At 41.1% G+C, this 14,624-nt stretch overlaps 1 protein-coding gene across 2 annotated transcripts in view; it reads right to left on the bottom strand.

Annotated features, from left to right (window-relative positions):
• Positions 1 to 13,023, bottom strand: part of LOC111981028 (CD276 antigen) — a 17,779-nt gene extending 4,756 nt beyond the window's left edge. Inside the window, exons 1-6 of one of the 2 annotated variants that reach the window (XM_024012179.2) lie at positions 12,939 to 13,023; positions 8,665 to 8,747; positions 8,100 to 8,429; positions 5,438 to 5,758; positions 4,245 to 4,367; positions 2,858 to 2,890 (exon numbers count right to left, since the gene is read on the bottom strand). In XM_024012179.2, coding sequence (XP_023867947.1) covers positions 2,858 to 2,890; positions 4,245 to 4,367; positions 5,438 to 5,758; positions 8,100 to 8,429; positions 8,665 to 8,737 — 880 coding nt within the window. In that variant the 5' untranslated portion in view covers positions 8,738 to 8,747; positions 12,939 to 13,023. The remainder of the gene's footprint in view (positions 1 to 2,857; positions 2,891 to 4,244; positions 4,368 to 5,437; positions 5,759 to 8,099; positions 8,430 to 8,664; positions 8,748 to 12,938) is intronic. The other variant, XM_024012257.2, reaches the window with a different exon arrangement.
• Between the last annotated feature and the right edge of the window lie 1,601 nt (positions 13,024 to 14,624).

Below are 14,624 nucleotides of genomic sequence, written 5' to 3'. Positions count from 1 at the left end.
CTTTCCTAGACAGTTCACAGAATTCCCTGTAGAAGCAATACATATAATTTATAATGACCAGCATCATAATTTGATAATTATAACTCAACAAATGAAAATGATTACATTTTCCAAGGCAAAAGCAACACTCCGTAATGCATTCACATAGCCCAAACAGACTGGCACTCAGGCTATCATGTCAACCCCTTGTCACTCATTGTCATGCCTAACATCTTTGTCTTGACAATGAGCTATGGAGTTGGCAAGAGTAGTACAAACAGATATTTGACCAGGCTAGCATTCACATGATTTTGGTTTGTGAAACTAGCCACTCAGGGAACACATGTCTGTCTGTTCCTCCCTTTGAATTTAATGACTTATTTGATTGAATGTAGGTCAAAGGGTAGTGTTTCATCCGTCACAAGTGGAGTATAAAATGGAGGCCGGATGATTACTAATTGTTTACCAAAACAGTTGGCGATGATGATAGCTCCACTTTTGTATTGTTCTCATGGGAAAAACTTAAGAATTGACTCACCCCTGTTCTAATTTCGGTGTTTTTAGCTGCATGGCTGTGGTGAAGGAGGGATTATTTATTTGGGTCATCTAAACTCAGCAAAAAAAGAAAACGTCAACTGTGTTAATTTTCAGCAAACTTAACATGTGTAAATATTTGTATGATATCAAGATTTAACAACAGAAATAAACTGACAAAGTTCCACAGACATATGACTTAACAGAAATTGAATAATGTGTCCCTGAATAAAAAGGGGGTCAAAAGTAAGTCAGTATCTGGTGTGGCCACCAGCTGCATTAAGTACTGCAGTGCATTGCCTTCTCATGGACTCACCAGATTTGCCAGTTCTTGCTGTGAGATTGTTACCCCACTCTTCCACCAAGGCACCTGCAGTTCCCGGACATTTCTGAATGGAATTGCCCCAGCCCTCAACGCCCGATCCAAAGTCCCAGATGTGCTCAATGGGATTGAGATCCGGGCTCTTCGCTGGCCATGGCAGAACACTGACATTCCTGTCTTGCAGGAAATCACGCACAGAATACGTGTGTGGCATTGTCATGCTGGAGGGTCATGTCAGGATGAGCCTGCAGGAAGGGTACCACATGAGGGAGGAGGATGTCTTCCCTGTAACGCACAGCGTTGAGATTTCCTGCAATGACAAGCTCAGTCCAAAGATGCTGTGACACACCGCCCCAGACCATGACGGACCCTCCACCTCCAAATCGATCCCGCTCCAGAGTACAGGCCTCAGTGTAACGCTCATTCCTTAACGATAAACGCGAGTCGACCATCACCCCTGGTGAGACAAAACTATGACTCGTCAGTGAAGGGCACTTTTTGCCAGTCCTGTTTGGTCCAGCGACAGTGGGTTTGTGCCCTGGGCAACGTTGTTGCCGGTGATGTCTGGTGAGGACCAACAGGACTAGGCAAAAGCCCTTCACTGACGAGTCATAGTTTTGTTCTCACCAGGGGTGATGGTTCAGGACTCGGCGTTTATGGTTGAAGGAATGAGCGTTACACTGAGGCCTGTTACTCTGGAGCGGGAATCGGATTTTGGAGGTGGAGGCGTCCGTCATGGTCTGGGCGGTGCTGGCACAGCATCTTTGGACTGAGCTTTCATTGCAGGAAATCTCAACGCTGTGCGTTACAGGAAGGACTTCCTCCCTCCCTCATGTGGTACTCCTTTCCGGCAGAGCTATCCTGACCATGACCCTCCGCATGACAATGCCAACCACTTTTCTGTGCGTGATTTCCTTGCAAGACAGGAATTGTCAGTGTTCTGCCATGGCCAGCGAAGAAGCCCGGATTTCAATCCCATTGAGCACATCTGGGACTCATTGGATCGGGCGTGAGGGCTGGGTTCCAATTCAGAAATGTCCGGGAACTTGGCAGGGCTGCAGGTGCCTTGGTGGAAGAGTGGGGTAACATCTCACAGCAAGAACTGGCAAATCTGGTGCAGTCCATGAGAAGGCAATGCACTGCAGTACTTAATGCAGCTGGTGGCCACACCAGATACTGACTTACTTTTGACCCCCTTTTTATTCAGGGACACATTATTCAATTTCTGTTAAGTCATATGTCTGTGGAACTTGTTCAGTTTATTTCTGTTGTTGAATCTTGATATATCATACAAATATTTACACATGTTAAGTTTGCTGAAAATTAACACAGTTGACGTTTTCTTTTTTTGCTGAGTTTAGGATGACCCAAATAAATAATCTCCCTTCACCACAGCCATGCAGCTAAAACACCGAAATTAGAACAGGGGTGAGTCAATTCTTAAGTTTTCCCCATGAGAACAATACAAAAGTGGAGCTATCATCATCGCCAACTGTTTTGGTAAACAATTAGTAATCATCCGGCCTCCATTTTATACTCCACTTGTGACGGATGAAACACTACCCTTTGACCTACATTCAATCAAATAAGTCATTAAATTCAAAGGGAGGGAACAGACAGACATGTGTTCCGGCTGAGTGGCTAGTTTCACAAACCAAAATCATGTGAATGCTAGCCTGGTCAAATATCTGTTTGTACTACTCTTGCCAACTCCATAGCTCATTGTCAAGACAAAGATGTTAGGCATGACAATGAGTGACAAGGGGTTGACATGATAGCCTGAGTGCCAGTCTGTTTGGGCTATGTGAATGCATTACGGAGTGTTGCTTTTGCCTTGGAAAATGTAATCATTTTCATTTGTTGAGTTATAATTATCAAATTATGATGCTGGTCATTATAAATTATATGTATTGCTTCTACAGGGAATTCTGTGAACTGTCTAGGAAAGATGGGAAYCCATGAACCCAAAGTGACAAACAAAAATTACATTTTTTAATAAATACTGAATATTGAAGGACATACTCATTAATGGTAAGGTGGACTGCCTTCGAGCTCCTGTGAAAAAAAAAAGAACACAAAACCTACTATTACAATTTAGCTTAAAACAAACTGTACTGAACAAAAATATAAATGCAACATGTAAAGTCTTGGTCCCATGTTTAATGTCCTGAATTAAAAATCCCAGAAATGTTCCATATGCACAAAAAATGWATGTCTCTGAAATTGTGCACAAAAGCATTTACATCCCTGTTAGTAAGCATTTATCCTTTGCAAAAATAATCCATCCACCTGAGAAGTGTGGCTTGTCAAGAAGCTGATTAAACAGCATCATTACACAGGTGCACCTTGTGCTGGGGACACCAAAAGGCCACTCTAAAATGTGCAATTTTGTCACACATCACAATGCCACAGATGTGTCAAGTTTTGAGTGAGTGTGCATTTGGTATGTTGACTGCAGGAACGTCCATCAGAGCTGTTGCCATATAATTTAATGTTCACTTCTCTACCATAACCCGCCTCCCAATGTCGTTTTAGAGAATTTTGCATTACGTCCAACCGGCCTCACAACCGCATGTAACCACGACAGCCCAGGACCTCCACATCCGGCTTCTCACCTGCGGGATCATCTGAGACCAACCAACCGGACAGCTGATGAAACTGAGGAGTATTTCTGTCTGTAATAAAGCCCTTTTGTGGGGAAAATGAATTAGCTGGTCCTGGCTCCGAAGTGGGTGGGCCTGAGCCCTCCCAGGCTCACCCATTGATGCACCCCTGCRCAGTCATGTGAAATCCATAGATTAGGGTCTCATTTAATGTTTCCAGTTAACTGATTTCCTTATATGAACTGTAACTCAGTAAAATGGTTCAAATTGTTGCATGTTGCGTTTATATTTTTGTACAGTATACAAAAAAGTTAATAAGTAAAGCAAAAGTGATGAACAATAAATAGCCTACTAGTGCAGTTCATGCTTAATCCATTAATATTGACTTGGATTGAGCATCAAATACACTGTTTTTCATGGTTAGTATAAGCCTATACCACACATGGCTGAAAGCCACTGATCATATAGTAAAGATGTCTGATGTTTAACTACTGTACATGACGACTGGCTGAGCCTGGGTATTTTCACTAGGTTGTTTGACTACTGAGGTACTTGGCAGTGTAACTTTAAGGTATTCATCCCTATTCAGAGCCAAAATGGGTGGCTGCCAACTGCCAAAGCATCCAGTCCCACTGCACAGGTTCATTTAGCACGCCAAGCAGAGATCCATGATACTCAACAAAGCTTCATATCTGTTCATGGAGGAGTTACACACACAGAGAGATCGCACATATCAGCCAGGCCCATGTAGCACAGTCTAAGAGAGCTGTCATCAGTCTGTACTGTATGACAATTCATGTACTTACGTTGGACAGAGCGCCTCTTTAATATCAGCAGCGCAGCAAGGAGTCCAATGATCAGAGATCCTATGACCCCAACTGGGGCAAGCCAATGGATAGTGGAGTCAGAAGCAAAATCATCTTTTGAACCTTCAAATGCAGGTGGAAAATAAAKAATTCACAGATATTTGAATTAAATACAGGTAGTGCTACTCTGTGCATCTATGTCTGGTCACAAAGTCCATGATTGAGAACAAATAAAATGATTATTTTTACAAATCTAATCCAGCAGACCTGGATTCAGTCAACCAAAGTTCAATGTCATTTCAACTAAATAGAAGTTCCAATATTATTCTAAAATATCAAATACAGAGGAAAAGGTCAGTTATGATTGGTCAAAGTCAGTATCAGGTCATGTCACTTGTTCCAACTTAATTTCCTGCAGAGTAATTCTTGATTATTTTGATATCTTTAAAATAAACAGACTAGAGCTCTTTTCTAATCTAAATATAATCTTAATTTACTTCCCATTGCTAAAACMAATTCGTTTTCTCATCAGATGGATCATTTGTATTTGGAAATTCCCCGCCAGGCAGGTCAGAAAAAAACATTCAAAATGGCTGCGAGAGGTGAGAAACAACTGCAGATAAGGAATGTTCTGGTAAGAAGGTATTATGACTGCACTGAATCGTGATAAGATGGAGCATTAGAGACAGATTGGAGACTATGAGCTCTAATTTGCAACTAGTGCAGGTATTTACAACTCCACTATCATTATTAACCTAGTAATTTCCTCTAGGCTCACCAGATGACAAGCAGACTGGATTAAGCAAACATGGAAAATCTTCTGGAATCATATTGAAACATGTATGGAATGTTTCTTAGCCAAACCAAGACATTCATCTTCTTTTTTCCAGTTTCAAGGAAGATGTTCAGTCAGATTTGGGAGCATGTTATGGCCTGATCTACTCCACCCCTCAGTGACATGTTCTCTCATTATAAGGCTGATTTATTGTGCTCACACATGATAAAGATGTCGTAAAAAAGGCCTATGCTGATAAAAGTAGACTAGATTGAGGCTGAATTGTTTACAATGATCAGGGTTAGGATGAGCGAATAAGGGAGACTGGCATGTTTTGGATTTGGCCCTGCTTTCAAAAAGGATGACATCACAAACATTCATACACACTGTGTATACTGACCACGATGGCAGAACGTACCTGCTGAACATACAAACGGGATCTCAAATGATGCCTTCCCCTCCTGGACTCCATTGGTGTTGTGCACTGTGCATGAGTAGTTTGTGGAACCACTGTATGTAGCCTTCAGAACTGTTAGTTTACTGGAGAGGCTAAACAGTGTGTCGTCTGTCTTTTTGGCCACAAGTTCAGCACTGCCTGTGCAGTTCGTGCCAAACTCGTCAAACCACCAGATCAACCCTTTCTGGTGCCCACCTGTAGTGTTGCAGAAAATGGTCACATCTGTGTTCTGTTTTATGCAGTTCTCAGGACTGGAACTCATGGTTGGTGATTTGTACATAGCTGGAAGAGAGAGAGAGAAAGAATTTATATTACATACAGTTGAAGTTGGAAGTTCACATACACCTTAGCCAAATACATTTAAAGTCAGTTTCACAATTTCTGACATTTAATCCTAGTAAAAATTCCCTGTCTTAGGTCAGTTAGYATCACCACTTTATTTTAAGAAGGTGAAATGTCAGAATAATAGTAGAGAGAATGATTTATTTCAGCTTTTATTTCTATCATCACATTCCCAGTGGGTCAGAAGMTTACATACACTCAYTTAGTATTTGGTAGCATTGCCTTTAAATTGTTTAACTTAAGTCAAACATTTTATGAAGCCTTCCACAAGCTTCCCACAATAAATTGGGTGAATTTTGGCCCATTCCTCCTGACAGAGCTGGTGTAACTAAGTCAGGTTTGTAGGCCTCCTTGCTCACACACGCTTTTTCAGTTCTGCCCACATTTTCTATGGGATTGAGGTCAAGGCTTTATGATGGTCACTCCAATACCTTGACTTTGTTGTCCTTAAGCCATTTTGCCACAACTTTGTAAGTATGCTTGGGGTCATTGTCCATTTGGAAGACCCATTTGCAACCACGCTTTATCTTCCTGACTTATGTCTTGAGACGTTGCTTCAATATATCCACATAATTTTCCATCCTCATGACGCCATCTATTTTGTGAAGCACACCAGTCCCGCCTGCAGCAAAGCACCCCCACAACATGATGCTGCCACACCCGTGTTTCACAGTTGGGATGGTGTTCTTTGGCTTGCAAGCCACCCCCTTTTTCCTCCAAACATAACAATGGTCATTATGGCCGAACAGCTCTATTTATGTTTCATCAGACCAGAGGACATTTCTCCAAAAAGTTCGATCTTTGTCCCCATGTGCAGTTGCAAACCGTAGCCTGGCTTTTTTTAATGGCAGTTTTGGAGCAGTGACTTCTTACTTGCTGAGCAGCCTTTCAGGTTATGTCGAAATAGGACTCGTTTTACTGTGGATAGAGACTACTTTTGTACCTGTTTCCTCCAGCATCTTCACAAGGTCCTTTGCTGTTGTTCTGGGATTGATTTTCACTTTTCGCACCAAAATACATTCATCTCTAGGAGACAGACCGTGTCTCCTTCCTGAGTGGTATAACGGCTGCGTGGTCCCATGGTCTTTATACTTGCTTACTATTGTTTGTACAGTTGAACGTGGTACCTTCAGGCATTTGGAAATTGCTCCCAAGGATGAACCAGACTTGTGTGGAGGTCTACAACTTTTGATTTTTCCCATGATGTCAAGCAAAGAYGTACTGAGTTTGAAGGTAGGCCTTGAAATACATCCACAGGTACACCTCCAATTGACTCAAATGATGTCAATTAGCCTATCATCATTTTCTGGAATTTTCCAAGCTGTTTAAAGGCACAGTCAACTTAGTGTATGTAAACTTCTGACCCACTGGAATTGTGATACAGTGAATTATAAGTGAAATAATCTGTCTGTTAACAATTGTTGGAAAAATGACTTGTGTCATGCACAAAGTAGATGTTCTAACCAACTTGCCAAAACTGTAGTTTGTTAACAAGAAATMTGTGGAGTGTTTGAAAAATGAGTTTTAATGACTCCAACCTAAGTGTATGTAAACTTCCAACTTCAACTGTACATGTGGGTGCAGTTCGCAACAACATCAGTGGGTAAACATCGTTAAGACAGACTTTGCACCTTTTCAACACCCATATAACTTGGAATGAGATTACTGGAGGAGTGATTTTTAATCAACTTGAATTACCTTTCTTTTATCACTCACATGTTCTAATTGAGTCTGTGTACATTATTTGTAAACACTGATTGCATGACATGGGTAGAATGGCATTATGGAGGCTAGTTGTGGACATTCCCACTGGTACTACTCTGTGCCGTTTGAGCACTGTCATTCTGAAACAGAAAGTAACAATGCTCCTGCTGTGCTGTCCAATCACACACTTACAAATAGATCTGAACTCCCCCTGAACATATTCCAGACTTAACATCCTTATCAACTTTGTATCATAACTGTATGTGTGTGTGTGTGTGTGTGTGTGTGTGTGTGTGTGTGTGTGTGTGTGTGTGTGTGTGTGTGTGTGTGTGTGTGTGACAACAATGGAAGTTGAATAGAACTTCATTTCAAGATGTGGGCATCATAATACCCTGATGAAGGCTATGAGCTGAGACATATTTCAAAAAATAAAATGTTGTATTGTATTCTTATATTGCCCTTAAAGAGTGGCTGAATATCTCACATGTTCCGTTTTCTCCTTTCATGAACCTGTGTTGAAAGGTGCTTGTATTTTTATAATCACATTTAGTTGAACTGTAGAGAGTATAGGACTCACCTGTGACACTGAGGCTCATTGTAACTGTAGCATCACCACTGTCTGTTCTCACCATGCATTCATACACCCCCTTGTCGGCCATCTTGGTATTAGTCAACAACAAGGACACATTCATATTCTTGTTGTTCCAGGATGGCATGGCAAATTTATATCCAAGGGCTGAGGCATTTTCATGTTTATGGTATTCCAACAAAATTGCATCACCTCCCACCCTCTTCCAGGTCACCGTCAAGATGGTCACGTTCTGAACAGCTTTGACAATACACTCTAGCAATGACTGCTGACCATAAACCCCATGGTATTCTTCTTTACACTCCAGTTCGACAAATGCTGTAAGTAAAATATCATTACAGAGTAAAAGACCACATAAATACAGAAGATAATTACTGTTATAGTAGTCAGTTTTCTCATAATGTGACCAATCTTATTGAACATTTAGTAAAAAATAATATACAGTTCTTCCAAACCACAAAGTTAATAATCTGCTGAAAACAATAAATACATTGTTGTATTTTTGTATATAACATTTTATAATCATTATTATGGAATTCACGGCACAACTTACTCTCAGAGAAATTTCCAGCTCTGATACAGGCTAAATGGATCGCAACAAACAGGAAGCTGGTAGCTGAAGTCATCTTTGGATTCCTGAGTAGGAAGAGAGAAATGTACAATGACAACACTTGTCACAGCAGTATGAGGTAAGTCTCTAGACTGCGTGAGGTAGGTCTATAGACTGCCTATCARTCACAGAGTGGCACTGGACTGTCGTATGGAAATAAAGACATAAAACAGTTGCTAACAGAAACAAATCTAAAGTAAAGGGTTGAATAGGTCTTAATTATACTGAACAAAAATATAAACGCAATATGTGACAATTTCAAACATATTATTGATTTACAGTTCATATGATGAAATCAAAGTATATTGAAATAAATTCACTTAGGCCCAAATCTATGGATTTAACATGACTGGGAATTCAGATGCATCCGTTGGTCACAGATACATTTAAAAATAAAAGGGCCTCACAGTATTTCTGTGCATTCAAATTGCCATCGTTAAAATGCAATTGTGTTCATTGTCCGTAGCTTATGCCTTCCCATACCATAACCCCACCGCCACTATTGGGCACTCTGTTCACAACATTGGCTCAGCAAACCGCTTGCCCACACGACGCAATACACTTGTCTGTGGTTGTGAGGCTGGTTGGACGTACTGCCAAATTCCCTAAAAGGATGCTGGAGATGGTTTATGGTATAGAAACTAACATAACATTCTCTGACAACAGCTCTGGTGTACATTCCTGCAGGCAGCATACCAATTGCACACTCCCTCAAGACTTGAGACATCTGTGGTATTGTGTGGTATGACAAAACTGCACATTTTAAAGTGGCCTTTGAGTGTCCCCATCACAAGGTGCACCTGTGTAATGATCATGCTYTTTAACCAGCTTCTTGATATGCCARACCTCTCAGGTGGATGGACTATCTTGGCACTAACAGGGATGTAAACAAATTTGTGCACAATATTTGAGAAAATATTGTGCGCATGGAACATTTCTGGGATCTTTTATTTCAGCTCATGAGACTTGGGACCAACAGTTTACATGTTGCATTTATATTTTTGTTCAGTGTAAGTGCATAGTGAATGAGGGCCTAACATAGGCAACTGTCCCCTATTAAACTATCTACTGGTCACCTTCCACCTGGATTGTCAACATGCCTGTTTCAACTATTTCTTTGGCAGGCAAACACAATAAAATGTGAACATTATACAAATAGACAAAAGAGCATTTACATTTTAATAATTTAGCAGACACACTTATCCAAAGCGACTTAAGTGTTCATCTTAAGATGCACTATATGTACAAAAGTATGTGGACACCCCTTCAAATGAGTGGATTCGGCTATTTCAGCCACACCCGTTGAAGACAGGTGTATAAAATTGAACACACATCCATGCAATCGCCATAGACAAACATTGGCAGTAGAATGGCCTTACTGAAGAACCCAGTGACTTTCAACWTGGCACCGTCATAGAATGCCACCTTTCCAACAAGTCAGTTCATCAAATTTCTGTCTGCTACAGCTGCACCGGTTAACTGTAAGTGCTGTTATTGTGAAGTGGAAACGTCTAGGAGCAACAACGGCTCAGCCGCGAAGTGGTAGGACACACAAAATCGTCTGTCCTCGGTTGCAACACTCACTACCGAGTTCCAAACTGCATCTGGAAGCAATGTCAGCACAATAACTGTCAGGAACTGCATGAAATGGGTTTCCATGGCCAAGCAGCCGCACACAAGCCTAAGATCACCATGCACAATACCAAGCTGTGGCTGGAGTGGTGTAAAGCTCGCCGGCATTGGACTCTGGAGCAGTGGAAACGCGCTCTCTGGAGTGATAAATCACGCTTCACCATCTGGCAGTTTGACGGACGAATCTGGGTTTGGCGGATGCCAGGAGAACGCTACTTGCCCCAATGCATAGTGCCAACTATAACGTTTGGTGGAGGAGGAATAATGGTCTGGGGCTGTTTTTCATGGTTCAGGCTAGGACCATTAGTTCCAGTGAAGGGAAATCTTAATGCTACAGCATACAATGACATTCTAGACGATTATGTGCTTCCAACTTTGTGGCAACAGTTTACGGAAGATCTTTTCCTGTTTCAGCATGGCAATGTCCCCATACACAAAGCGAGGTCATTACAGGAATGGGTTGTTGAGATCGGTGTGGAAGAACTTGACTGGCCTGCACAGAGGCCTGACCTCAACCCCATTGAACACCTTTGGGATGAATTGGAACGCCGACTGCAAGCCAGGCCTAATCGCCCAACATCAGTGCCCGACCTCACTAATGCTCTTGTGGCTGAATGGAAGCAAGTCCCCACAACAATGTTCCAACATTGCTGGAGAGCCTTCCCAGCTGTTATAGCAGCAAAGGGGGGACCAACTCCATATTAATGCTCATGATTTTGGAATGAGATGTTTGACGAGCAGGTGTCCACATACTTTGATAATGTAGTCTAGCTAGGTGGGTCAACCACATATCGCAGTCATAGTAAATACATTTTTCCTCAAAGTAGCTATCAGCAAAGTTAGAGCTAGTAAGGGAGGGAGAAGTCAAGTGCGAAAGGCTTTTTTTCACACGGAAGGAAACGCATTCTATTACTAAGGAAACAATGTGTGGGAGATGACAGTACTGTTAAATTAATTCAAGTGGCCACTAAAGCTGTTGGAGTTATTCTCACCCACAATATACTTGTTGCTTCTGGAGCCAATGTACAGTCGTGGCCAAGTTTTGAGAATGACACAATGACACATCAGTTTGTATGATGGCAATTTGCATATACTCCAGAATGTTATGAAGAGTGATCAGATGAATTGCAATTAATTGAAAGTCCCTCTTGCCATGCAAATGAACTGAATCCCCAAAAAACATTTCCACTGCATTTCTGCAGTAGGCTTCAGGGCGCCCAAGAAAGTCCAGCAAGCGCCAGGACCGTCTCCTAAAGTTGATTCAGCTGCGGGATCGGGGCACCACCAGTACAGAGCTTGCTCAGGAATGGCAGCAGCCAGGTGTGTGCATCTGCACGCACAGTGAGGCGAAGACTTTTGGAGGATGGCCTGGTGTCAAGAAGGGCAGCAAAGAAGCCACTTCTCTCCAGGAAAAACATCAGGGACAGACTGATATTTTGCAAAAGGTACAGGGATTGGACTGCTGAGGACTGGGGTAAAGTCATTTTCTCTGATGAATCCCCTTTCCGATTGTTTGGGGCATCCGGAAAAAAGCTTGTCCGGAGAAGACAAGGTGAGCGCTACCATCAGTCCTGTGTCATGCCAACAGTAAAGCATCCTGAGACCATTCATGTGTGGGGTTGCTTCTTAGCCAAGGGAGTGGGCTCACTCACAATTTTGCCTAAGAACACAGCCATGAATAAAGAATGGTACCAACACATCGAGAGCAACTTCTCACAACCATCCAGGAACAGATTGGTGACGAACAATGCCTTTTCCAGCATGATGGAGCACCTTGCCATAAGGCAAAAGTGATAACTAAGTGGCTCGGGGAACAAAACATCGATATGTTGGGTCCATGGCCAGGAAACTCCCCAGACCTTGATCCCATTGAGATATTGTGGTCAATCCTCAAGAGGCGGGTGGACAAACAAAAACCCACAAATTCTGACAAACTCCAAGCATTGATTGTGCAAGAATGGGCTGCCATCAGTCAGGATGTGGCCCAGAAGTTAATTGACAGCATGCCAGGGCGGATTGCAGAGGTCTTGAAAAAGAAGGGTCAACACTGCAAATATTGAGTCTTTGCATCAAAAAAAATTAATGTAATTGTCAATAAAAGCCTTTGACACTTATGAAAGGCTTGTAATTATACTTCAGTATTCCATAGTAACATCTGACAAAAATATCTAAAGACACTGAAGCAGTAAACTTTGTGGAAATTCATATATGTGTAATTCTCAAAACTTTGTGACTGTAGCTGAAGAATGCGCAAAGGAATAAACAGCTGCAATGGGAGAATAAGAATTTTTTTCCTCCCTTGTGAGGACTACTGGAAGGACCTTTCACAGAAAGATGCATGAAATATGCCTACAGATGCAAAACTGCAGGCAATGATCAAGGGATAGGATGTAGTACCCCGCTAACTTGGTTGTGGTTTGAGACAACAAAAAATCCATATAGTATACTTGACATGTGGAGAAAGCTCCAAAATGTTGGACACACAAAATGAAATATTTGCAGAACTCAGAACCTTCACTTTAATGAGTTAACATGATTTAACACAGAATCAACCTTGATTGGTGGGAGGAAACAGCTTGCCTTACCTGCTGCTGTGGTCAATTCATTGAATGAGAAGTAGAACAGCAAACTCCTCAGCAGTGACATCACCATTACCACAGCTGTCTGTGTACTGCTGTCTGTCTCTGTCTGTCATCTACTTATAAAGAACAGGAAATAGGATACATCTGACATCACAGTCCCTCACCGTCAACCACACCTTCATGTATTACTGCAGTCTAATTTAGAATTCTTAATTGAATCAAATGCTATATATATGTTATTCGAATCTCAATGGTTTATTGTGTTAGTGTGTTGGACATAAAATATGGTGAGTGGAGAGTTTAGATGGACTGCATTGTTATAAAAGCACAACAACAGATCCAACTGTAAATGAACTTTATTGCATTCACAGAACTACAGGCATGTTAAAAAAGCATATCAAAGTTACATCATGTTGTGTTCATGTTATTCATCTTTCAGATGTCGATTTTTCTCAATGTTAATCAAACTCATATCATATCTTCTCTTCTCACGCTTTGCATCAGAATTTGAATGTGAGGAGAGAATTCCCTCTAGTGGACATGTTGCTTCTGTTCAGTGTCACATGTCTAACTTCAGTTCAATCAATCCAGGGTTGTATTCACAAGGGACGAAATGAAAGCCGATGTAGATGGACCACCTGAACATAAGATACGTTTTCCGTTGTGAATTGTTTTGCTACTGTGTACTAATGTACTGTCGCTGGGAGAAAAAAAATACAGTCTTCAGGTACTGTAACTACTTATATAATACATAATTATTAATACATAATTATAATTATTATTATTATTTTCTCTTTGTGCAGTAATTACATACATTTTCCTCACAATGGGTTTACTGCTTTTGGTACCTTAAAACTTATGAAAACAGTTTACATCGTAGATCATGAAAGAACGCAGATTAGTCTCCCCATCAATTATGATTTTCATTTGTTTAAAGATTGTAGTATTTAAAATCAACAATTGACAATATTTACAAAACATTCAGTGTAACATCTTTCTCACTGCCCTATATTTAATGAACAGTATCAAGGTGCGCGATTTGAACAGGAATTTCACCTTGCGAAATATACCCAGAAATATCATACAAAATGATATTCTGCATTTTACATGTTTTATCTGGACAAAGTAAAAATGCTTTAATCTCAATGACATCCTTAATAACAAAGTCACATGTGCGGAGTAGGCCTCAAGCAGGCATATCTATYTGCTGAAAACAGGAAGTTGTCTGTTTTTTGTTCCTATTATCAAATCACTTGACATATCACTTCATACAGACAGGAGTCCTCTCTCATCTTGGCATATTACACTACGAAATAACATGTCTTATTTTTGTTAGAATTGGCAAATAGTCATAACTTTACACACAGACATCTCAAGCCACCATAGTAGATCTGAGCAAAAATCAACAACAACAAAAAATATAAAAAAGCCCTGAATAGTTCCATGCAGGCTGGCACAGAGATAGGTTAATCATATCTGTATCTACAGTGCCAACTGCCAAGTATGCACTTAAGCAAGAAGGAACAGATACTGTAGAAGAGTTGGAAGGAATTGTGGGAGGTGTAGTCTTGTTGTGGGCGGCATTCACCTCAAGTTGCCACAATACAACAACAGAAGTCTCAGTCAATATGTAACGCCATCACCAGCAACATGATCGCAGTAAAACATTGTGTGAACTGAAACGATCAT

The sequence above is a fragment of the Salvelinus sp. IW2-2015 genome, linkage group LG1 (assembly GCF_002910315.2).
Source record: "Salvelinus sp. IW2-2015 linkage group LG1, ASM291031v2, whole genome shotgun sequence".
Classification (NCBI taxonomy): Eukaryota; Metazoa; Chordata; class Actinopteri; order Salmoniformes; family Salmonidae; genus Salvelinus; species Salvelinus sp. IW2-2015.
This window is presented reverse-complemented; position numbering and strand designations above follow the sequence as displayed.